This window comes from Epinephelus moara, chromosome 17 (genome assembly GCF_006386435.1).
Source record: "Epinephelus moara isolate mb chromosome 17, YSFRI_EMoa_1.0, whole genome shotgun sequence".
NCBI classification, from domain to species: domain Eukaryota; kingdom Metazoa; phylum Chordata; class Actinopteri; order Perciformes; family Serranidae; genus Epinephelus; species Epinephelus moara.
This window is the reverse complement of record NC_065522.1, coordinates 33,457,871-33,480,870: the sequence shown is the minus strand read 5'-3', so window position 1 is coordinate 33,480,870 and position 23,000 is coordinate 33,457,871. Positions and strand designations below refer to the sequence as shown.

Below are 23,000 nucleotides of genomic sequence, written 5' to 3'. Positions count from 1 at the left end.
GCATCGATGCTGACCTACGGTAAGGGGGCATAAAGGGCTCACTCACTGACTCACTGACTTGATTTGACAATGGGACAGCCCTCACACACTCACGCACTTCACATGAACGCGCCTCTAAATCAGTGAGTCTGTAAGGGATCGGATTGGAATTGGGCCTGTCTGTCTGTTAGTCACTCACTCTGCAGCAGGAAACAGGAGTTTTTTTTACAAACTTGTTCTGAATGCAGCTAAAATAATGAGAAAATTAATTATATATTGTTTATTCGTGGAGAAATTTGGATGTTTGAATATTATTAACAAATAAGCAAAATGTTCCTGCCCAAATTTTTTTCCGGAGATCCAACTGAAAAATAGTCCAGAAGACAGTCACATGTACACACTGACAGAAAAAGTGTGTGAATGTTTCTAAGCTTAATTTCATCCCCTGTGATAATTTAAAGGTTTAGTCCATACCCACTGAGTGCCCAGTTGGTACAGTACAGTAAAATATATATATTGGTGTTGCGACATGGAAAACAGTTATTATAAATTCATGTTGTCATTTGTATTATTATTCTGTGTCCCACTTTAATTTCGGCACATCCGGTTTAAAGTCCTGGAACGACAGAATATGCGGTTTCCGGGGGGAAGATAAAGAGGAAGCACAGAGTCGCCATGGAGCCACAACTTGAGCTCCGTATTCAAAACTGACATTTGTTCATGTTTATGGTAACTCAGCACCATAACAATGATGCCGAATTGGCTACTGGTACTTCCTGTTTGAGGTGACGTCATTAATGTGCAGATAGTTTCCGCCGCGTCACTGTGATCCTGAGGACAAGTTAGAAACACGATGTTTCTCAGGGAGGTTCTGCAGTGTGAAGGCGCGGCGGGTCATCGGTGGAGCTGTCTGCGGGTTTACACGGGATGGACGTCAGAGATAATGACGTCATCACACAGTGTGAGTCACATTTAATCTACACATGTGTCTCTGTGTTTAGATATGACTGAGACAGGTGCAGAGAGGTGCAGACAGGTGGAGACAGGTGCAGACAGGTGCAGACAGGTGTTTGACACAAACCAGGTGTTTAAACCGCTGACGCCTCCTTTAACGTGCTCATATTGACTTTTATAATTTAATTAATTATTCTCAGATTAAATTAAAGCAGTGAGTGTAAAGCTGGAGCACACTCCAGGCTCCACTTCACTCGGCTCTGCCGCCTGATGGCGCCAAACACCGCGGAGAAGTTAGTTTTAGTCCCTCCGGACCCAGCGGTGTCTTCCCCTCACTTTACCCGGGTGTTGGCGGCAGGAGGCTGGGTAGCTCTCCTCCCAGCCCCCGGTGTGAGTCCTGGAGGAGCTGACTGAGGATCAGCTGTTTAAATAACATGAAACCAGTGTTTTTCAGTATTAGTAAAAGTTATGATTAAATATATTATTCTTTATTGATAATATTATTACTTATGTTTTTAATGTATTTAACATAAATATGTTAAGAGTTAAATGAACCATCAGTAAGACTCAGCAGGTCACAGCTCCTGCTTCTTCTATCTTATTTGAATTAATAGTAGTTTCACATTTTTTGTACAAATTTATATTAATATTCTTAATTAAATAACCTTCATATAATGTGACCCACTGACTCAAATTTATTTCCAAAAAGTTTCACTACACAGGTCGCACATATTCAAACCTGATTTTACTGCTTCTTCTATTTTATATAAATATATATTTCTGCAAAAAAAAATTGAAAATGATCTAGTGACTCCAAACGTATCCTGACACAGGACACACTTCTTAATACGGGATTTAATTGGTTCTTGTTTTAAATAAAATACATTTTTAAATTGTAATTTTGCATTTTTTTCCTCACTTTATAATAATATTTTTTAATCAAAAATTCAGATTTTTTCCCTAAATAATATCATATAATGTGACCTAGTGACTCAAACACAGGACACGCCTCCTCATACGGGATTTTACAGCTTTTTATTTGCTTATATTCATATTTTTTGTGACAAAATTTGTGTTTGTTTTCTCAGTTATTGGCGTATGATGTGACCCAGCTGCTCAGGTTTAACACTAAACACTGGACACACATGTTCACATGTATGTGATGTTAGTGTTTTTTATTTTATGTTTTATATGAAAATCCCATATGAAGAGGTGTGTCCTGTGTGTCCTGTGTGTCCTGTGTGTCCTGAGTGTCCAGAGTGTCCAGAGTGTCCTGTGTGTCCTGCGTGTTCTGCGTGTCCTGCTTGTTCTGCGTGTCCAGAGTGTCCTGAGTGTCCTGAGTGTCTTGTGTTTACTGCGTGTCCAGAGTGTCCAGAGTGTCCAGAGTGTCCTGCGTGTCCTGCGTGTTCTGCGTGTCCTGCTTGTTCTGAGTGTCCAGAGTGTCCTGTTTGTCCTACGTGTCCAGTGTGTCCTGTGTGTCCAGAGTGTGTGTCCAGAGTGTCCACAGTGTCCTGGGTGTCCTGAGTGTCTTGTGTTTCCTGAGTGTCCAGAGTGTCCTGTTTGTCCTACGTGTCCAGTGTGTCCAGAGTGTATGTCCAGAGTGTCCACAGTGTCCTGGGTGTCCTGAGTGTCCACAGTGTCCTGGGTGTCCTGAGTGTCTTGTGTTTCTTGAGTGTCCAGAGTGTCCTGTTTGTCCTGCGCATCCAGAGTGTCCAGAGTGTCCTGTGTGTCCTGCTTGTTCTGCGTGTCCTGCTTGTTCTGCATGTCCAGAGTGTCCTGTGTGTCCTGAGTGTCTTGTGTTTCCTGCGCGTCCAGAGTGTCCTGCGTGTTCTGCGTGTCCTGTGTGTGTGTCCAGAGTGTCCAGAGTGTCCAGAGTGTCCAGTGTGTCCTGTGTGTCCTCTGTGTCCTGTGTGTCCAGAGTGTCCAGAGTGTCCTGCGTGCCCTGCTTGTTCTGCGTGTCCTGCTTGTTCTGCATGTCCACAGTGTCCTGGGTGTCCTGAGTGTCTTGTGTTTCTTGAGTGTCCAGAGTGTCCTGTTTGTCCTGCGCATCCAGAGTGTCCAGAGTGTCCTGTGTGTCCTGCATGTTCTGCGTGTCCTGTGTGTCCAGAGTGTGTGTCCAGATTGTCCAGTGTGTCCAGTGTGTCCTGTGTGTCCTGTGTATCCTGTGTGTCCTGTGTGTCCAGAGTGTCCAGAGTGTCCAGAGTGTCATTTGTGACCTGTGTGTCCAGAGTGTCCAGAGTGTCCAGAGTGTCCTGTGTGTCCTGTGTGTCCAGAGTGTCCAGAGTGTCATTTGTGTCCTGTGTGTCCTGTGTGACCTGCGCATCCAGAGTGTCCAGAGTGTCCTGTGTGTCCTGCATGTTCTGCATGTTCTGCGTGTCCTGTGTGTCCAGATTGTCCAGTGTGTCCAGTGTGTCCTGTGTGTCCTGTGTATCCTGTGTGTCCTGTGTGTCCTGTGTGTCCAGAGTGTCCAGAGTGTCATTTGTGTCCTGTGTGTCCTGTGTGTCCTGTGTGTCCAGAGTGTCCAGAGTGTCCAGAGTGTCATTTGTGTCCTGTGTGTCCTGTGTGTCCTGCGTTTCCTGTGAGTCCAGAGTGTCCTGTGTGTCCTGCGTTTCCTGTGAGTCCAGAGTGTCATTTGTGTCCTGTGTGTCCTGTGTGTCCAGAGTGTTCAGAGTGTCATTTGTGTCCTGTGTGTCCTGAGTGTCCTGAATGTTTTTGCGACTGTTGTCTCTGTTTCCATGGAGATACACAGGATCTGACTAATAACTGGGAAAGTCAGTAGACTGTAATGAAAGCTAGTTTACTGCTCCAGCAAGTAGGTCAGACCTAATGTCCACTTCATCATCAGGTGTCTTTGGGTGCAGAGACACACTAGTTTAATGTGCTCACCTTCACGCAGGTAAAACAATGTTCGTCTCAGGTTGGTCTCCACTGAACACTTTCAGAGTCCATCTCTCACCTGCTGCTCACCACCTGCACCTTTGTTACCTGTGTGTCCTGCTGCAGTGCGCCACCCTGTGTACAAACAACCTAACTGCACCTGTTTACATGAAGTCACCGTTATTTAAATATGACTCAAAGAGACTGGTGGGTCGAGTCATACAATCACGGGGCAGTGATTCTAGTTGTTTACCTAAAGGTATATTTCAGATTGTTTTGACGTGAGGTGGCGTCAGTAACTCGCTGGAGTAATGAATAAGCAGAGGGCATTGTGGGAAACAGACTGCTTATTAGATCTTCAATGAGATACATGACACAAAACTAAAAAGATTTATCGGATTTTGCAGCTTATGTTGTCTGTAGTGGAGGATATGATCCAGCCAAGTCTCAAGTGGTGTCGGTGTTGACTTGCAAAAATAGTTCATAACCCGGATCTGCACAATACAAGGTCGGGAAAATAAGAGCGGCTTTGGATGAGATAAGAACAGGTAACCTGGAAACCAGACGAGACAGTCTGGGAGGCCGAGACACTGTGGGACACTGTGGGACACTGAGATCAATGACATGATGAAACCTGAAGCTCACTGTGATCATGATAGTGTGAGAGAGGATGACTGTATACACCAGGGATTATCACATACAATAAATACGGTACAGACAAAGCCATATCTGTGCCTGCAGCTGCTCGAGTCATTGTTGGAGCCACTTCTGCCCCAAAGTGTCAGCGAAGTCGTGGGAAATTAAAATAATGACACATGAGAGGTGTCGGCGATCTGCAGGATAAAAGACAAGGAGCAGCAGAGGCGGCTCGACACACCAGCTGATCCTCGAACAGGTGAGTCTGCAGTTTGTTTCAGCCAATACAGCTTGTTTTATACTTTATGAAGTGATCATCATGCAAAGAAAAATTCAACTCCTTCTGTGTTTGGTGTATTGATTTGCCAAAGTCTTTTATATGAATTATATCTGATGTGTCGTTCTCACGAGTAAAGTGCCAAATGTCAGTGTTGGTAATGGCAGAGGAAATACTAAGCAGCCCTACGAGGACTCTCAGCTTCAACAAGCCTCTAGAACCTTTGCTTTATTCAACAATGTGCGCATTAATTTAGCTTTTTAGGACTTTTCAGACTTTTAAAAATTTTTATACCCCCACCCCGGCGGCAGCAGTGAGGGGGAAGCGCTATGTTTTCAGGTTGTTCAGCAGTCTGTTCATGCGTACGTCAATCAAACCATTGTTTATTCAGGGAAAACTGACCGAGCATTCAGCTCTTCTACGGCAACGCTGAGTTCACATCCGATACAAATATACGACAGCAACTGCAGTAACACGGTGAAAAAATGTCTGTTACGAATTATAAATGCCAATAAAAAACAGTAAAGACACAAAAAGAGTCAAATAACAAGAATAGAGTCTGCTGTAAAGGACGGATACATAACAACAACAACAACAATAACAATAACAAAAACAGTAAATGTAAAAAAAAATAAATAAATCCAACATCGCAAAAAAATCGTACATCCATATGTCCGCTCCGTTCTTGTAAAGGGGATATCTCAAGAACACCTTGAGCGAATTTCGTCAAATTTAGACTCACAATGAACTTATTAGTATGGTGGTCAAAAGTCAGTGTCACTGTGACCTCATCTGTCTCATTCTCATGAACGTGATATCTGAAGTAGGAATTTCCTCAAATTTGGCACAAACGTTGACTCAAAGTCAGCGATGAACTGATTGGATTTTGGTCCTCACTGGGACCTTGCATCCATAGCATTCTCGTGAGCAAAATATCTCCAGAACACTTCGTGGGGATTTCTTCAAATTTGGCACAAACGTCCACTTGGACTGAACAATGAACCTTATTTAATTTTGGCAGTCAAAGGTCACTGTGCTCAAGAGCACCCTGAGGCAATTTTTAAAAAGTTGGCACAAACGTCCACTAAATAATTAACTGATACAAATTTGGTGGTCAAAGGTCACTGTGACCTTGTAAAACATGTTTTTGTGCATAACTTAAGAATTCATGCACTAATTCTGACCAAACTTGACACAAGTGTCTAACAGGATAAAATAATGAAGGTCCAAAGGTCAAAGGTCAGCTTGACTGTGACATCATCATGTTTTAACGTAATATCTCAGGAACAGAAGGGGAGACATTTGGTCAGATACTGAATTGGTGACTCTAATCTTGAAACTGTCAGAGACACTGGACTGGTGGGCGGAGTCATACAAACAGGGGGCGGTGCTTCTAATTTTGCTACTGTTTTGACAGGCCACACTCCCTCTTCAGCATCATCATCATCACCATGAAGGTGCTCAGCGTGTCTCTGACGCTCGGCACCTTTCTGACCCTGAGCCGAGCCGTCCCGCTCAGCACCAACACCAGCCTCTCCGGCAGGCACTCGGGTCTCTGCGATTACGCGAGGCAGGAGGGCATCAACATCATGGGAGCGTTCATCCCACAGTGCGACGCTCACGGGAACTTCCTCCCGCAGCAGTGCTCCGACTCCACCGGGAACTGCTGGTGCGTCAACGTCATCACCGGAGAGGAGATACCGAACACGAGGACGCCGCTGGGGGCCGTACCCGTTAACTGTGGTGAGTGATGATTTTTATTTTTTGTTGGAACAGGAAGCTTCATTTTGCTGCAGGGGATTCTTGGTCGGTGTTGGGAAGTAACTAAGTACATTTACTTAAGTACTGTGATTTATACTTGTACGTTGTACTCCACCACATTTCATAAATATTGAACTTTATTTATGTATCTATTAACAGATTTAGTAGGTGGTTACTGATACAGAGTCAAAGCAGCGCTGTAAAAAGAATAAATAAAAGTAAAATATTTAAAATGTTTGTTTTCTTATAGACCGGGAGTTCTACTGCCCGTACGGCTGGTCCCGCTTCGGAAAGCAGTGTTTCGTCTTCATCGACAGCCCGAAGACGTGGGCTGAAGCCGAGGTGAGGACAGCTGCTCACACATCCAGTCATGATGCAATGAGTCAAACATGGTGCTACTCTCTCCTCTCTGGTCACCTCCAGGGCTACTGTCTGTTTGAAGGGGCCAACCTGGCATCAGTCCACAGCTACGAGGAGAATCACTTCATCCAGGCTCTGACCAGAGGAGATGGCCACGACTTCCCCCTCACCTGGATCGGCGGCCACGATGCCATACATGTAGGGACGTCTTTGTGTTTAGCTGATGTGACTGTTACACTGCACATCTGCAGGTCACGTCACTGTAGCTTGTATTTAACCCAGATCTCCAAAATTACCCCAAAACTCGACTGAGTGAGGAGCCACAAACTTTCCTATCAGTAGAATTTTAATTTGCACCTTTAAAGTGCAGTTTAAGTTATGTTTAGCCTCATATGAGGACATCACACTTTGGGTTTACTTGACCCTCACTTCATTCTAATTAACTCAGACCTGTTGTCCTCGTCTGTGGACACTCTTTGTGCCATCTAGTGGTGGTTAGAGCACACTACACTGATCAATGGAAAAACAAGATGGCCGCCATCTCTGCCAAGTCAGTCTGCAGCCGATCCAGAGACAAATGTGAACAAACCTGATCACGTTTCATGATTTAAGCTTGTTTATTTATGATAAATAAAGTTTGTAGTTTGATATTGCAACAAAGTTGACCAGTTTTAGCAACAGTACCAAACTAAGATGCTGTTAATTAGGAAGTACTCCTTTGAGGACATTGGGACCTTATTATCGATGACAATGTGTTAAGTTTTTATTTATAGCTACTTATTGTGTCCTACCGATCCCAAATAGCTAGGAGAAATTAAAAATGCATACTAAACAAAAGTTCAGATCTCAGCAGCATAGATGCATTTATATTTATAAATAAAAAATTTGTCTTTCTATCCATAGCTCTCTTTTTGGATGTGGAGTGACGGCTCCAAGTTTCGTTACGAATACTGGCACAGGGACTACAGCGTGGAGAGAGCTGAGCGCTGTCTGAAGATGAATTATGGATGTAATGAACTACAGTCACACACACACACGCACACACACACACACGAGCAGACAAATGTTTAATATTCCAGTAGCCAGAAGAAATGATGGCATCGTACGTTTCTGCAAACTACGGATACGTCTGCACATTTTATACCAACTGTTCTATAATCACCGATTGGTCGGTGATTTCCACGTCAGACGCAGACCAAAAACAGGCCTCCTTTCACAGCAGTATGATCAGCAGACAGCCTGTCACTCAAAGAGGCCCCGCCCTCTATGACGTGTAACTTTAATCCTTAATAAAATGTCTACAGGTGAGTTCTATATAAATTCAGCCCCGTACAGTCGTCATGAATGTTGAAATTAGCGACAGAGGCCAAAACTGCTTCAGTACCAGGCTGTAAACATGAAGGGGAGAATATTAAATTTATATCCTAAATGTATTTTGGGAAATACAACTTGTAATTTAGAAAATAATTTAGTCTACATACGTTAGATCAGTGGTTCCCGACTGGTGGGTTGTGGTCCAAAAGTGGGTCGCAGGTTCATTCCGAATGGACCGCAAGTGACTCATAAATTTCAAGTTTGTAAAAAACACATTTTATTTTAAAGTACTGTGAATTTCCAGCACAGAACTTTTATTTTGAAATTATGTTTCCTGCTGTAGAGTTAACGGCTAACAGTCAGCTACTTTACAGAGACAGAAAACTAGCTTGACACAAATCTGACGCTGAATAAATTAAAGTGTGTGGACCTTGAACTGATGACTGAGGAGAAATCTGGACCCTGTCACTGGACCAGGTCGGAGCCACTGCATCAGAAAATACATTTTAGTTAACTTTCCAGAGCATGTATATGTGCCTGTCCATTTAAGGCTTAAAGTAACTTTAAAAAAAACAAAAAACTTTCTGTTGCTGCTGTTACATTGCTTACACGCAGTGTTGAAGGACAGTCTCTGGAGCTGTCTACACGGTGAGCACAAGCTAACGTAGCAGCAGCAGCAGCTAAACTTGCACCGACTTTGAAACAGTTCAGCTCTTGTGTTTAAACTGTTTATAAAAGTCATGTTCACATGAAGGATGCTGGGCGGGGATTACTCTCTGCTGGTACTGGAGTACTGATCCCCATCCCTACCGTCGTCGTTTACTTTGTGTGTGCAGCTTGAAAACGTTAAAGTGAAGTCTTTCTGTCCATCTTCCACATTGCAGTTGACAGGAAGTGGTACTACGGCTCCTGCGATGACTTTCTGCCTTTCGTTTGTGCCAAGAGGATCTGAACTCGGACCTGGCATCCAAAAACCAGACTCGTCTGATGAGGTCTGAGGCGTCACGAGCCGGTCCAGCTGGAGTAACGTTTCCTCTCCAGAATCAGCTGTGATGGATAAATATCAAACACACGAGCTTCTGCAGGTTCATCTCGTTGGCACTGACGTGTCGACCCCCAGATATCATTTTAATATCAATAAAACTATGGATAATGAAATAATAGTGAAAGTTTATGTCACAACTTAAGACGTGAATCATGAATGTCTACATGCATATAAAACATGTAATTGCATTAAAAGCACAAAACATGAAAGCAGAAACACAAATGAGTGCACGGAGCTGCTGTGGGAGAAATGTTTTAATTATTTCCTCCTTCAAATCTGTAGCATGCGCCCTCAGATTACAAAAATACAGATATATATTTGTACTTGTTTGTATGTTGTTTGTTCTTCTTTCCATCAGAGATCGATTTAAATTTGTTTTACGGGTTAATGTTTATTTCCTGCCTTTAAGGTTAAAGTCAGAGTTGTGATGAGGCAGCTCGTGGCTTTGCTTTACATAAAGATAAAGATGCACCTTGAGAGAGATTAGATTGTGTCCAGATGAGTAAAGTGTGGGTTTGTGTGTCGAGCACTGTGATCTCAGCACCGTGTTCACTTTTGGACTCAAGCAAACATCAGTTGCTCAATCGTCCTAATTTCCCGAAACTGACACTGCAGCGTTTTCACAAAAACTGCTCTGACTGTTCGAAGATTAGATTCACTGTGTCTTTGAGGAGAAAAAAACCCTGATGACAATAATATTTTCAAGGGGAAATGATTACAATACACATTTTAAAATCCCAGTGTCAAAATCTCCAAGAGACGTCATGATATATAGAATTATTTTGTTGATAATAAGCTCTGTATAGATGATTAAACATCAGACCAGAGCTGCGTCTGCACCAGGGTGAGACAGGTCCTGAACAAGCCTTAAATATTTTCAATCACATTACTGTGAAAACTTCTGTAAATACTGTTCATTTTGAACTGACATCAGTGTGTTTACTTGAAAAGAGTACTCACACATGTGTCACACACATCACAGGTTTGGTCTTTTCATATAAGGTGATATTAAAAAGGTCTTACATGTGTGTACGACCTGGTGCACACACTGACACATGCTGCCTGTCACTCAGTAAATCCAGGCCTTACAGTCAGCGAGCAGGACCTTAAAGATGCGCAGGTCATGAGTCAGGAAGGTTTGGGAACGTTTCCCAACGTAAAGCCGTCCTCCACACGGCCAGGAATGAAATTCTGACTGAGAAATACCTTTATTTTTTTATTTATTCATTTATTTATTTATGTTGTTGGCTCAAAGAAAACACTGCAGTCAACCTACAAATGTTCATTTGTTTCAAGTGTAAAATGTTGACTTGGAAAAAAAAGGGTTGTCCCGTTTCCAGGACAAATACAGACGACGTGTCCTCAGCTGCACTCTGTTAAAAAGTAACTCAGCAGCCGCCATGAACTCTTTAAAATTAAAACATCTAATTTAAACCAACCGATGGAAACACTGTAAAAAAGTAACACGTTGTTTTAACTGAAAAAAGTTAGTGTCTGTGCTGACCAAAAATTTTAAGTTGACTGAACGTTACCGTCCCAAATTTGCCGTTTCTAGAGTATTAGGTAAAATATCTTTAATTAGCCGACATCCTGACTTTTTCTTACCATAGTTCATCAATATTGACATATTTTGGACCTGTCAAAATTTCTAAAACAGTTATTTCTCCACTGTAATTATTTGTTTTCAGGAAAATATAGACTTTAATTCTACACCTCTAGACGTTCTGTGGATGTATTATTATATATTATTGGATGTTTTGATGACACAGCTGTACATATGAGCTTTAAAGTAACGTACATGTAAAAGGGTCAAAGCTTTTTCCTCAGCAGCTCAAACATCATAAACACAGAGAGGAAACTGTTTGGTTTTTTTTTGCCTCTCAGGCCTTCTGTAGAATATTAATCTGTGTGTGTGTTATCTAGTGTGCATCAGATTCATAATGATGATAATAATAACATGAGGCTGTTTTTCATTGTGAGTACATTTGGTTGTAGCACTCATGTCCGGTTAACTTGTAACAGAACGTGCTGACTGTTTTCAAACCAGCCAAATGTTTAAAGAGGTTTTGACATAAATTCAGAACTTTATGGGACACTGTGTCTCTGAATTCAAACTGGAAGCTGCTCACATGAATCACATCAACAGATTCTGACTCATCAGTGAAGTCTTGAGGCCTTTTGGCCTTTTGTTCCCGCCAGCCTGCAGGTCAGAGCGCCTGCAGGTATTGACCAGGCTGTGAGCAGATCAATAGTGTGTGTGTGTGTGTGTGTGTGTGTGTGTGTGTGTGGGTGCCCACTCACACTGAGGCTGAGGATAAATGCCTGGTGCAGTCAGACCTCAGGGACAGAGAGAGGAGTGAAGGCACACTGAAGACAGCAGAGAAGAGGAACTTTATCAAGAGTGAACCATGAGGACGCTGCTGCTGCTGTGTCTGTGTGTGACATTCGCCTGGGCTCAGGATAACCTGGACTATGACGACTATGACACGGTGAGTGTGTTCACTCGGTTGATTACAGTCAGGTCTCTAAAATGGTGTCACTTGTGTGTGATCAAGGAAACTAAGTAACTAAGTATATTTACTCTTGAGGTACTTGTACTTCATTCTCCATTTTCTGTCACGTTGTGCGTCTCATCCACCACATCAGAGAGAAATACTTTTCACTTCATCATATTTATGTTGCAGCAGCAGTTAGACCGACTGGGCACTTTGCATATTTACATTTATCATTACAAAGTAACTTAGTACTTCTACACTGTGGCGCTGCTATTTTAACTTTAGTAAAAGAAATCAGAGTGCTTCTTTCAGCGCTGCTGTGGGTTTGAATATTTCACAGTTACGTACTGTAATTTCTCTCCTAAAGAAATGTAGGAAACAAAAGCGGTGAGGCAAGAGGAAGCTCAGGGAACGTTTCAGTCCATAAATCATATTGTTAAAGAACATCACTTGTGTTTAAAGTAAACATGAGATGTTATATTACTGAAAGATGTCAAAGAAAAATGTGAAAGATTTACTCGGGATCTGAAAATGAATCAGGGACAAGCTGTTCTCATTTGACTTTCTAACAGTGTCACAGGATATTCATCTCAAGAGGTTTTCAGCAAACTGTTTTCTGTCTGTACTTCAGAAAGTTAGGAGATTCAGAGCAGTGATGACACATATGAAATAAAATATATAAGCAAGAGGTTGTGACGCATCACTTTATTCATTGCTATGAGTTAATTATTCATTGAAAATAAATAAAAGTCCGTTAAGACCGTTTATTGTCATTTTCACTGTTAGGCAGTTTCCGATTTTCCATCCAATCAATTCACAGAACAAAATCCACCAGTACAATAATTTGTGTGTGTATTTGGAACACAACTTGGTCCTCGGCAGGTTAATACATTATTTATTATTTATCAAAATTAAAAAATCAACATTTTTTTTGCAATACATAACATCAAAACTCACATCGCTGCAGTAAACATCAATCATTATTTTTATTTTTGAAAACCTGCAACATCTGATCAGTACTCAGATTACATGTCCTGCAGTGACACACGTGGTACGGGACACACCTGCAGTCACATTTAGTGTCCTCTGCTTCAAAGTGTCAAACACAAGCTTGGGATGAAGAATTAATTTGAACCATCAGAAATATTCACAGCAGTTTCCTTTTGTCTTCCACAGGACACCAGCTCACCAACAAAGAATAAGACAGTGAGTGGAAAATGTTTCCTCTGTTTTAAATTTGCATCTTTGAGGTGTTTTGTTTTTCCCACATCACGTCTCTTTGTCTCTCGTGCTCCCGCAGGCGCCTGTAGATGCTCGTGGTCACCGTCCAGTGATGAAGGGCAGGGACAGGTACAACCCTAACCGCTATGCCCCACCCCCTATCAGCGGGGGCGGAAGGTACGTTCAAACACACACACACACACACACACACACACATCTGAAACAGGAGTAAAAGACAGAGTGATGATAAAAACTAATGCAACACACAGATCTCTCACATGAAGCCTGTTTCTAAAGTAACATTAAAAAAAACTACAGAATCAGACAGAATAAACTTGAAAACAACTGGTGACAAAATGGCTCCTGTTCACGTGTTGGGTCATTAATTTATATGCATTACTGTGTTTGCAGTGTTTTAATGGTGAAGAAAATATATATGTATATAATTTTCCTAATATCATTGTCTCAGGATCATGAGGTAATTATTTCAATATCTCAACATAACTAATAATAAACTAAATATTTGTTATGACACACTATGCTATGACTTCAACAATGACTATTATTATTTATTTTATATTGTCAGTATTTTTTCTCTATGCTTATATTTTATTTATTATTTATTTCATTTATTTTATTATTATTTATTTTATAAATAACAAATTATTAAATTAATGATTTGTTAATTATATGAATGTAATAATTTATTGTTACATAACAAGACTTTCATAATAATTTTATAATGTAATAATAATTACATGATTATATATTATGTATAATAATTTATAAAATTTTAAATATGAATATTAAATTACATTATATAAATTTTTTATGTATGCTTATATTTTATTATTATATATTTTATTATTTTTATACAATTTATTTATCTATTTATTTTTATTTCATTGTAAGATTTTAACTTTTATAAACTGGAGCTTGTTTCTGTGCATGATATACAATAACAAAAAATTAAGTAACAACATTTTTAATGCACACTATGGCATAATTGTTTTAGTGAAATTTTCAATGGCAGACTACACTGTGACTTATTGAAGAAAAACATTATGGGTTACTAATGTGGAAGAGTGGACGTGTAAATTATCAAGTACAAACACCTTAAAATGCTACGTAGCTAACTTATGTCCTTAGTTTCCTTCCACCACTGTAATCAGAGTAGAAGTATCCGACTTCTCACTGGAACAAGGCTACAGCAGCTCTGTGAGGCTAAACTTTGAGCTAAATGCTAACATGCAGATGTTTAGCAGGTCTAATGTTTACCATGTGCACCGTCTTAGTTTGGCGTGTTAGCATGCTAACGTTTGCTAACGCTTGCTAACGCTTGCTAACTAGAGAATGCAATTTCTGAGGAAACTGTGTGTGTGAATACTGCAACAGCTGACACTACACTGCAGTGCCGGCTTTAAATGACGAATAAGACCATAAATGTCTGAATGCTGTGGAACATTTGAAGACTTGTGGTCTCAGTTAACACTGAGGTTAACTGCGTTAGTAGAAGGGTTTTCTTTAACTCTCAGGCTCACTGTGCCAAATGTGTAAGAGGAAGTTTTATTCCGTTTTGACCAAACAGTATGTATGTAGAGTGAAAACTGTGGGCGTGACAGCGAGTTAAAGAGAAGTGTTAAAGAAGCTCTCTGCACTCTGACAGTTTAACATTTCGTCCAATACAAACCAATGTAAAAACCTGAGGAGGGCATTTTTACCAAGCTCCAACAAGTTTGAATATTTCAAAAAGTTTAAATGGGATCTGAAAGTTGAATACAGCCCAGAATGTACAGAAGGTGGGAAACATTTTAATGTTTGCATGGAGTTCCTACATGAAGGTACAAATGAGGAGACAGGAGTTGAAGATGCTTGAAAAACCTTGAATTTATGTCAAATTTGAATGTGGAAAATGTCCTTAAAAACACTTAATATTTCAGAAAGTATTAAAGATATGAATGAAAAAACTACAAACAATAATGTCCTAATTGAGCTGAAAGTTTCAATGTTTAAGTGAAGTTTGTATGTTGAAAAATGTGGAAGGAGTAGGAGCCAACTGTCGAAGCCCACCTCATGGTGGCGCTAGAGAAAAAGTCAGAAGGATTCGTCATCTGGGGAACATGACTACACAATTTTTGTCAATCCCTTGAATGGTTGTCAAGATGTTTTGACATCACAGTGAGTCTCAGTGTGTCTGACATGTCGGTTTCTCCTGCTTTCCATCTCAGGTACCGCGGCCGCCCCACCGCCGCTCCGGTCGCAGGACAGGTTAAGGAGAAGGAGCCACAGCCGGATGCCGGAGGATGCACACACGCCTCAGAGGAGATGGTAGGAGGACATTAGCACACAGTCACCAAAAGACGCAACCACTGATATGTCTCAGCTCAGTAGCTACTAGCTGCGTGTATACGACTCCTCTGCAGGCCATTATCAAAAATGTTAGCATGAGTTTGCAGATTTATTCAGTTGATGTCAGGATGCAATGAAATCAACAGGCAGAATTTTGGAATTAAAAAAAAAAATGGAACCTTGTCAAAACATTATTTTTTGTCAGTGTTATTGTTGCAGAGGTTTGTCCCTTAACAAAAAGAAATCAATGTGTGCCCAGACAGGTTCCCCCTTCTTTTAACCCCCGAAGCCTGAATTAACTAACCACAGATTCTCCCGTCCACCAGGGTGTTTTGTGTCCCAACGGCTGCGAGCTGAAGACCACTCTGCTGAAGATGGAGAAGAACGTCAAGACGGTAATTAAACTACATTTTCATTTTTCTGATGAATGAGAGAATCTGCACTGATCACAAACTGGAATTTCAGTTAAACTGATATTTTTTTGCATTAAAATTGCTAATAAATCTAAACACATGAAATTAATCAATTGCTTTCTCGACATATTGTCATTGAGAAAAGATTGGTATCGACTGTTTTCTGTTCACAGAGCATTAATGAACTCAAGCCTCAGGTGGATGAGTTGTCCCGATCCTCCAACTCAGTCTACAACTACGTCAAGAGCCTGTCCGTCTCTCTGAGGGAGAGGCAGAGAATCATCAACAGTAAGAAACACCTCAGGACTTTTGTTTGTAGGGCTACATTAGCCAGGTAACGATGGTTAACCGTGGTTTATGAAGTACAAAATAGTTCCACTAGCTTAAACATGAGCACAAAATACTGCAGCATCAGTTTAAAACCTCTTGTACTCCCCCATTTTGTAGCAAAAATGCCTAAAATGACATACCCAAATTAAAATGACTGTAGCTTCTGAACCGCTCTGACTACATGCATGCATGAGGTCTTGCCAGAAAGAAAACTCTCTGAAGTTTCTTGTGAAAGTGTCAGAAACACTCTAGGTGATACAGAGACAGAGTAATGGGCCTCTGAAGTCAGTAAAAAGTTGAAGATTTTGCCTAAAATAAAATAAAAAATGTGTTTCGGGATGAATAACTATCTGTGGCTTCATCTGAGCAGGTAAATGACACTGTGGGGCTGTAGGCACACTATCAATGAACACTTGTTTCAAATTTGAAGAAGACTGCTCAAAGTATGACCATTCTACAGTGTTTTTACCATGAAAAGATCCAGGCGGAGCTCCAAATGACAAGTCGGTCCCTCTGCTTCAAAACAGTACTATCAGTGATCAAACAACACTCAGCCAGCTTCAAACATTGTACCTTATTGAAATCAGGTGTGATTATGATACCTGATGTTGTTTATGACACAGAAACACCATAAAATATCACCAAATAAAGCCATATGAAACATGAAAGTTATGATTCCATTTTCTAGACGGTATATCTCAGCCAAAAATAGTGGTAGGAGTGAGACTCTTACCTTTTATAAACCAGCTAAGTCCCCGCTAACAGCTCCACATAAGATCGCGAGTAACCCTTCACTTTTCCCGTCGAAAAACGGCATGACATGACTTGTCACCACTCATGGGGATTTTGGACTTTGTGTGTTTAGGCTGCTCTGGTGCCAAATACATAATAAATAAAAGAAAAACGATGTTAGTTTTGAAAAGTCAAGAGCTTCCTGAATCCGGCAATACCAAACATCACATGGTTTGATGACGTAGTGCACCTGGGAGATACCATTTAACAGAGGAGGGGGGGAGCGAGGACCTCTGAGCAGCAGTAGCTGCAGCTGGAGGCATTATGTTTGTAGGTTGTCCGTCCCATTCTCATGAACACCTTGTTGGGACCTGACCTCATAACAGGCCTCCAATTAAAGTATCAAAAGGGCTGTCAGAAGAAATCATTAATAATTATTAATAATAATTATAGATTATGTTAAATGATGTGACTTAATTTACATTAAATCACCTCATGGGGCACATAGCCATTATTGGTTTACGATGGACATCATATGCCACTTCAACAGATGGTAGTCACCCAGAATTAGTCCCAAATCTGTGTCGCAGATTAGCTTTAAATTTTTGTCAACACCATTTTGTCATTTTGAAACAAAAGCTCCTCCTCTAAGATTTGTCTCTGCCTCTCTTGATCCTCTCAGACAACAACAGGGTGGTCGGTGATTACACTGATCGAGTGGAGGAGCAACACGCCTACATCAAGGAGACGGTGGACACTTTGTTCCCCTCCAACATCAGAGTGCTACAGGTAAATAAGAACTGACACGAGTTCAAAAGAGAAAACAGCCAATACATATAAAACAATTAACCCAATCTAATCTTTAAATAATGTTTCTATTTGAAACTGTAAGTAAAGAATAATCTTAGAAAAAAATGGAGCTTAAATCTATTGCAGAAACATATCTGAAAAGAAAAAGTAATGGACAGATCTCAGTATGTAGTAACTGTACACTGTGACGTGTGGCTGCAGGGGGTTCTGGACAAGATCAAGCTAAAGATCCAGAAGCTGGAGAAGGCCATCCAGGCCCAGAGGGAGGAGTGCAAGGAGCCATGCAAGTCCAAATGTCCCATACCGGTGGTGTCTGGTAAGTGCGGTGCTCCTGAGAGGCTGCATTATTCAAGTGTTGGAGGAACAACATACCGATGACTTACTTTAATCCTCCAGAGAGCAAGAATGTGAAGAAATGTGTGGTAACTTCACTCGTGTGAAAAGTTGTTAATTTGACCCGATGGTGACGCTAAAGAAAAGGTCACAGGGGTTTCCCAAAAATGTGAAAATTCATCCTATATAGGTCCTGAATATCTCTACATATATATACGTATCAGCCAAAACCTTAAAACCACTGCCAGGTGAAGTGAATAACATTGATCATGTCGTTACAATTCAATGTTCTGAGGGGAAAACTTGGGTCCTGGAATTCACGTGGATGCCACCTGATACGCTCCACCCACCCAAACACTGTTGCAGACCAAGAACACCCCCTCATGGTAACAGCAACCCACCCCCAGCAGGACAACGCATCATGCCACACTGCAAAAACTGCTCCTGAGTGGCCAAAGGGATGTGACAAAGAACTCAAAACACTAACCTAGCCTCCGAGTTCCCCAAATTCCAATCTGATTGACTATTCATGGGATGTGCTGATATCCCACCAACTCCCTGGTGCCAGACACCACAGGACACCCCCCAAAGGTCCTGTGGCCATGCCTTGGTATGTCAGAGCCATGTCCGATCCAAGGAGGCTCCACTGTGGGTCGGGGTACCTCATCTCATGAGTGCTTGGTCTAGATTTGGGTCTGGGGAATTTGGAGGTCTGGTTGAGGCATTAAGCTCTTTGTCACCTTACTCAAGTCATTCCTGTGCAGTGCAGCCATCGGGGACTGCGATTGCCATGGGGGTGGATACTTGGTCTACAATGGTGGTGCATGTCAAGTTGCATCCAAATGAATGTCAGGACCCAAGGTTCCCCAGCATAACATTGCATTGTAACAAGATGATCAATATTATTTACTTAACCTGCCACTGGTTTCGTGCGTTGGCTGATTTGGAAATACCAAATCTGATGGCCGTCTGGAGTTACCTTGTCTTGGATCAAAGTATTGGGCAGACGAATAAACAGACAAGCCATTTCAGAATCAGAATTTGGTTTATTGCCATGTAGGTTTCCACCTACAAGGAATTTGCTTTGGTGTATTGGTAAAAAAAATTAAAATAAAACAAGAAATATGTGTCATATATACAGAAATGGTAGAAACAGATCAAACAGATCTTGTACAGAAGTTTTTCTATATCAACCGTTCGTCTCTGTGATTCAGGTAAGGAGTGTGAAGACATCTTCCGCCGTGGAGGAAAAGACTCCCAGATGTACATGATCCAGCCCGACTCCTTCTACCCTCCATACAAGGTCTTCTGTGATCAGACATCCCAGAATGGAGGTGAGAGTATAACTCAGTTAGGTCATCTGTTCATTTTCTTTTTGATTATTTAGTTTGTTTTTAATGTTTATACTTTGGATATTTCAGTAGTAACTTCTTTTATTTTTTCAGGATGGCTTCTCATCCAGAACAGGCTCGATGGCAGTGTTGACTTTGGCCGCCGCTGGGACGAATATCGCCGCGGTTTTGGCAACATTGCATTTGATGTTGGCAAGGGTCACTGTGAGACTCCCGGTAAGACTTTCAAAATATGAACTTACTTTCGATGGGTGAAAATGATTTTCTCATCCAAGCTTTAGCATTTATTTAATTAGTAACCTGTATTTTCATATCCACCATTATTCCTATAATCTGTGGTTGATGACCGTACCTTTCTCCTTCGTCATGTGACAGGTGAATACTGGCTTGGCAATGACCGTATTAGTCAGTTGACCAAGATGGGCCCCACTGAGGTTCTCATTGAGATGGAGGACTGGACAGGAGCCAAGGTGAGTCCTTAAAAAAATTACTGCAGAAATGAAGAGGTCATTGACAGAAAATTAATCTGCAACAATTTTGATAATAAATTAATTCATTTTTGGAGCAAAATTCAAAACATTCTCAATCAAATTCAACTGTCTATTCAATTTTATTCAACAAGCCCAATATCACAAGTCATAATTTGCCTCAGAGGGCTTTACAGCATATGGCATCCCTCAGTATCAAAAAAACTGTCAAAAATGTCATAGTATAGAATGTAAAAATTCATAAAAAAAGACCATAATATTGCATGCCATAAAATTGCTATATAAAAGAGTAATGCAGTAAAGAATGCCATAACTATTGTCTTAAATAAGTTCATTAAAAAAAAGTATTGTCATAACAAAATAGAACTTTCATGAAAGGTCACAGGATATATAGTGATTTTTTTTAAAAAGTTGTAGTATTATATGTCATGAAAACATAAAAAAGAAATAGTATTGTGTGTAATAATCATAAAAATATACTATGTCATTTTTCTCTGAAAAAAAGTTGCAGTATTGTATGTCCAAAAAATAAGGGGTAAAAAGTCATAGTATAGCATGTCATAAAAAATTATGAAAACAAAACCACACTATACTATGTATTTTTTTTCTGGAAGAAAAGATGTAGTATTGTATGTCACTAAAAAAGTGATAAACAAAGTCGTAGTAAAATATGTAAAAAAAAAAATCATGCAAAAGTTACAGATTAGTATGCTTATTTTTTCTCAAAATGGTGTACTATTTCATGTCATAAAATAACAAACGAAGTCAGTAATCAGTATTTTAAGCCTTGAACACTTGAAAAGATGTCATTGAAAAGTCAATATAGTATGCCATTTTTTTATCTGGAAAAATGGTGTAGTATTGTTTCTTGTAAAAAAGTAACAAAAAGGTCATAATATAGTGTGTAAAAAACTTCATAAAAAGTCATATATTGTATGTGATTTTTGCCTCAAAAAAGTTTTTGTATTGAATGAAAATGTCATAGTATAGTATGTCGAAAAAACGGAAAAAACGTAATAGTATAGTATGTCGAAAATAAATTTAAAAAAGTCATAGCATAGTATGTTTAAAGACATCATAGTATAGTATGTGAAAAAACTTAAAACACTTCATAGCATAGTGTATCAAAAAAAATGAAATGAACGTCATAGTGTAGTATGTCGAAAAACGACATAGTATAGTATGTCGAAAAACTGATAAAAACGTCATGGTATAGTATATCGAAATAATTGATTAAAAAAACCGTCATAGTGTAGTATGTTGAAAAACGTCATAGTATAGTATGTCGAAAAAACTGATAAAAACGTCATAGTATAGTATGTTGAAAAAACTGAAATAAACATCATAGTATAGTATGTCGAGAATAAATAAAAAAAAGTCACTGTATTGTATGTTGAAAAAACTGAAATAAACGTCATAGTAAAGGATGTCGAAAAAACTGAAATAAACGTCATAGTATAGTATGTCGAAAAAACGAAATAAACGTCATACTATAATATGTCGGAAAACGTCATAGTATAGTATGTTGAAAAAAACTGAAATAAACGTCATAGTATAGTATGTCGAAAAAAACTGAAATGAACGTCATAGTATAGTATGTAGAAAAAACTGAAATAAACGTCATAGTATAGTATGTAAAAAAAACCCTGATAAAAACGTCACAGTATAGTATGTCGGAAAAAACTGAAATAAACGTCAAAGTATAGTATGTAAAAAAAACCCTGATAAAAACGTCACAGTATACTATGTCGGAAAAAACTGAAATAAACGTCATAGTATAGTATGTAAAAAAAAAATTGATAAAAACGTCATAGTATAGCATGTCGAAAAAAACTGAAATAAACGTCATAGTATAGTATGTCGAAAAAAACCGAAATAAACGCCATAGTATAATATGTCGGAAAACGTCATAGTATAGTATATTGAAAAAACTGAAATAAACGTCATAGTATAGTATCTCGAAGAAAAAAAATGAAATAAACATCGTAGTATAGTATGTCGAAAAAAACGAAATAAACGTCATAGTATAATATGTCGGAAAACGTCTTGGTATAGTATGTTGAAATAACTGAAATAAACATCATAGTATGGTATGTCGAGAATAAATGAAAAAACGTCATGGTATAGTATGTTGAAAAAACTGAAATAAACGGCATAGTAAAGCATGTCGAAAAAAACTGAAATAAACATCATAGTATAGTATGTCGGAAAAAAACGAAATAAACGTAATAGTATTGTATGTCGAAAAAACTGAAATAAACGTCATAGTATAGTATGTCGACAAAACTGAAATAAACGTCATAGTATAGTATGTCGAAAAACGTCATAGTATAGTATGTTGAAAAAACTGAAATAAACATCATAGTATGGTATGTCGAGGATAAATGAAAACGTGATAGTATAGTATGCTGAAAAAACTGAAATTAACGTCATAGTAAAGCGTGTCGGAAAACGTCATAGTATAGTATGTCGAAAAAAACTGAAATAAACGTAATAGTATTGTATGTCGAAAAAACTGAAATAAACGTCATAGTATAGTATGTCGAAAAAACTGAAATAAACGTCATAGTATAGTATGTCGGAAAACGTCATAGTATAGTATGTTGAAAAAAACGAAATAAACGTCATAGTATAATATGTCGGAAAACGTCATAGTATAGTATGTTGAAAAAACTGAAATAAACGTCATAGTATAGTATGTCGAAAAAAACTGAAATAAACATCATAGTACGGTATGTTGAGAATAAATGAAAAAACGTCATTGTATAGCATGTTGAAAAAACTGAAATAAACATCATAGTAAAGCATGTTGAAAAAAAACTGAAATAAACGTCATAGTACAGTATGTCGGAAAAAACTAAATAAACATCATAGTATAATATGTCGGAAAACGTCATAGTATAGTATGTTGAAAAAAACTGAAATAAACGTCATAGTATAGTATGTCAGAAAAACCGAAATAAACATCATAGTATAATATGTTGGAAAACGTCATAGTATAGTATGTTGAAAAAAACTGAAATAAACGTCATAGAATAGTATGTCGAAAAAACCGAAATAAACGTCATAGTATAATATGTCGGAAAACGTCATAGTATAGAATGTTGAAAAAACTGAAATAAACGTCATAGTATAGTATGTCGGAAAAAAACCAGAAATAAACATCATAGTATAATATGTCGGAAAACGTCATAGTATAGTATGTTGAAAAACGTCATAGTATAGTATGTCGAAAAAAACTCAAATAAACGTCATAGTATAGTATGTCGAAAAA

General features: G+C 39.3%; 3 protein-coding genes across 5 annotated transcripts in view; all 3 read left to right on the top strand.

Annotated features, from left to right (window-relative positions):
- si:dkeyp-75b4.10 (galactose-specific lectin nattectin) lies at positions 1-10,313 on the top strand. Of its 3 annotated transcripts, none has more exons than XM_050066411.1 (7): positions 1-19; positions 4,552-4,705; positions 6,141-6,466; positions 6,735-6,826; positions 6,908-7,042; positions 7,748-7,853; positions 9,043-10,313. In XM_050066411.1, the coding sequence occupies exons 3-7, from the start codon at positions 6,175-6,177 to the stop codon at positions 9,108-9,110; spliced, it is 693 nt and encodes a 230-aa protein (XP_049922368.1). In that variant the 5' UTR covers positions 1-19; positions 4,552-4,705; positions 6,141-6,174; the 3' UTR covers positions 9,111-10,313. The 3 variants fall into 3 exon arrangements, with proteins under 3 accessions (XP_049922368.1, XP_049922369.1, XP_049922367.1); XM_050066412.1 differs by lacking the exon at positions 1-19 and adding an exon at positions 108-122; XM_050066410.1 differs by lacking the exon at positions 1-19 and adding an exon at positions 175-940.
- The window catches only part of rnf175 (ring finger protein 175), a 394,559-nt gene that overhangs the window by 57,519 nt on the left and 314,040 nt on the right, over positions 1-23,000 (top strand). The gene's annotated exons all lie outside the window — the stretch shown is intronic.
- fgb (fibrinogen beta chain) overlaps positions 11,534-23,000 on the top strand; it is a 17,947-nt gene continuing 6,480 nt past the window's right edge. Inside the window, exons 1-11 of the mRNA XM_050066399.1 lie at positions 11,534-11,692; positions 12,875-12,904; positions 12,999-13,096; positions 15,148-15,247; positions 15,595-15,663; positions 15,855-15,969; positions 17,426-17,532; positions 17,755-17,869; positions 19,101-19,220; positions 19,332-19,454; positions 19,614-19,708. Coding sequence (XP_049922356.1) covers positions 11,612-11,692; positions 12,875-12,904; positions 12,999-13,096; positions 15,148-15,247; positions 15,595-15,663; positions 15,855-15,969; positions 17,426-17,532; positions 17,755-17,869; positions 19,101-19,220; positions 19,332-19,454; positions 19,614-19,708 — 1,053 coding nt within the window. The 5' untranslated portion in view covers positions 11,534-11,611. The remainder of the gene's footprint in view (positions 11,693-12,874; positions 12,905-12,998; positions 13,097-15,147; positions 15,248-15,594; positions 15,664-15,854; positions 15,970-17,425; positions 17,533-17,754; positions 17,870-19,100; positions 19,221-19,331; positions 19,455-19,613; positions 19,709-23,000) is intronic.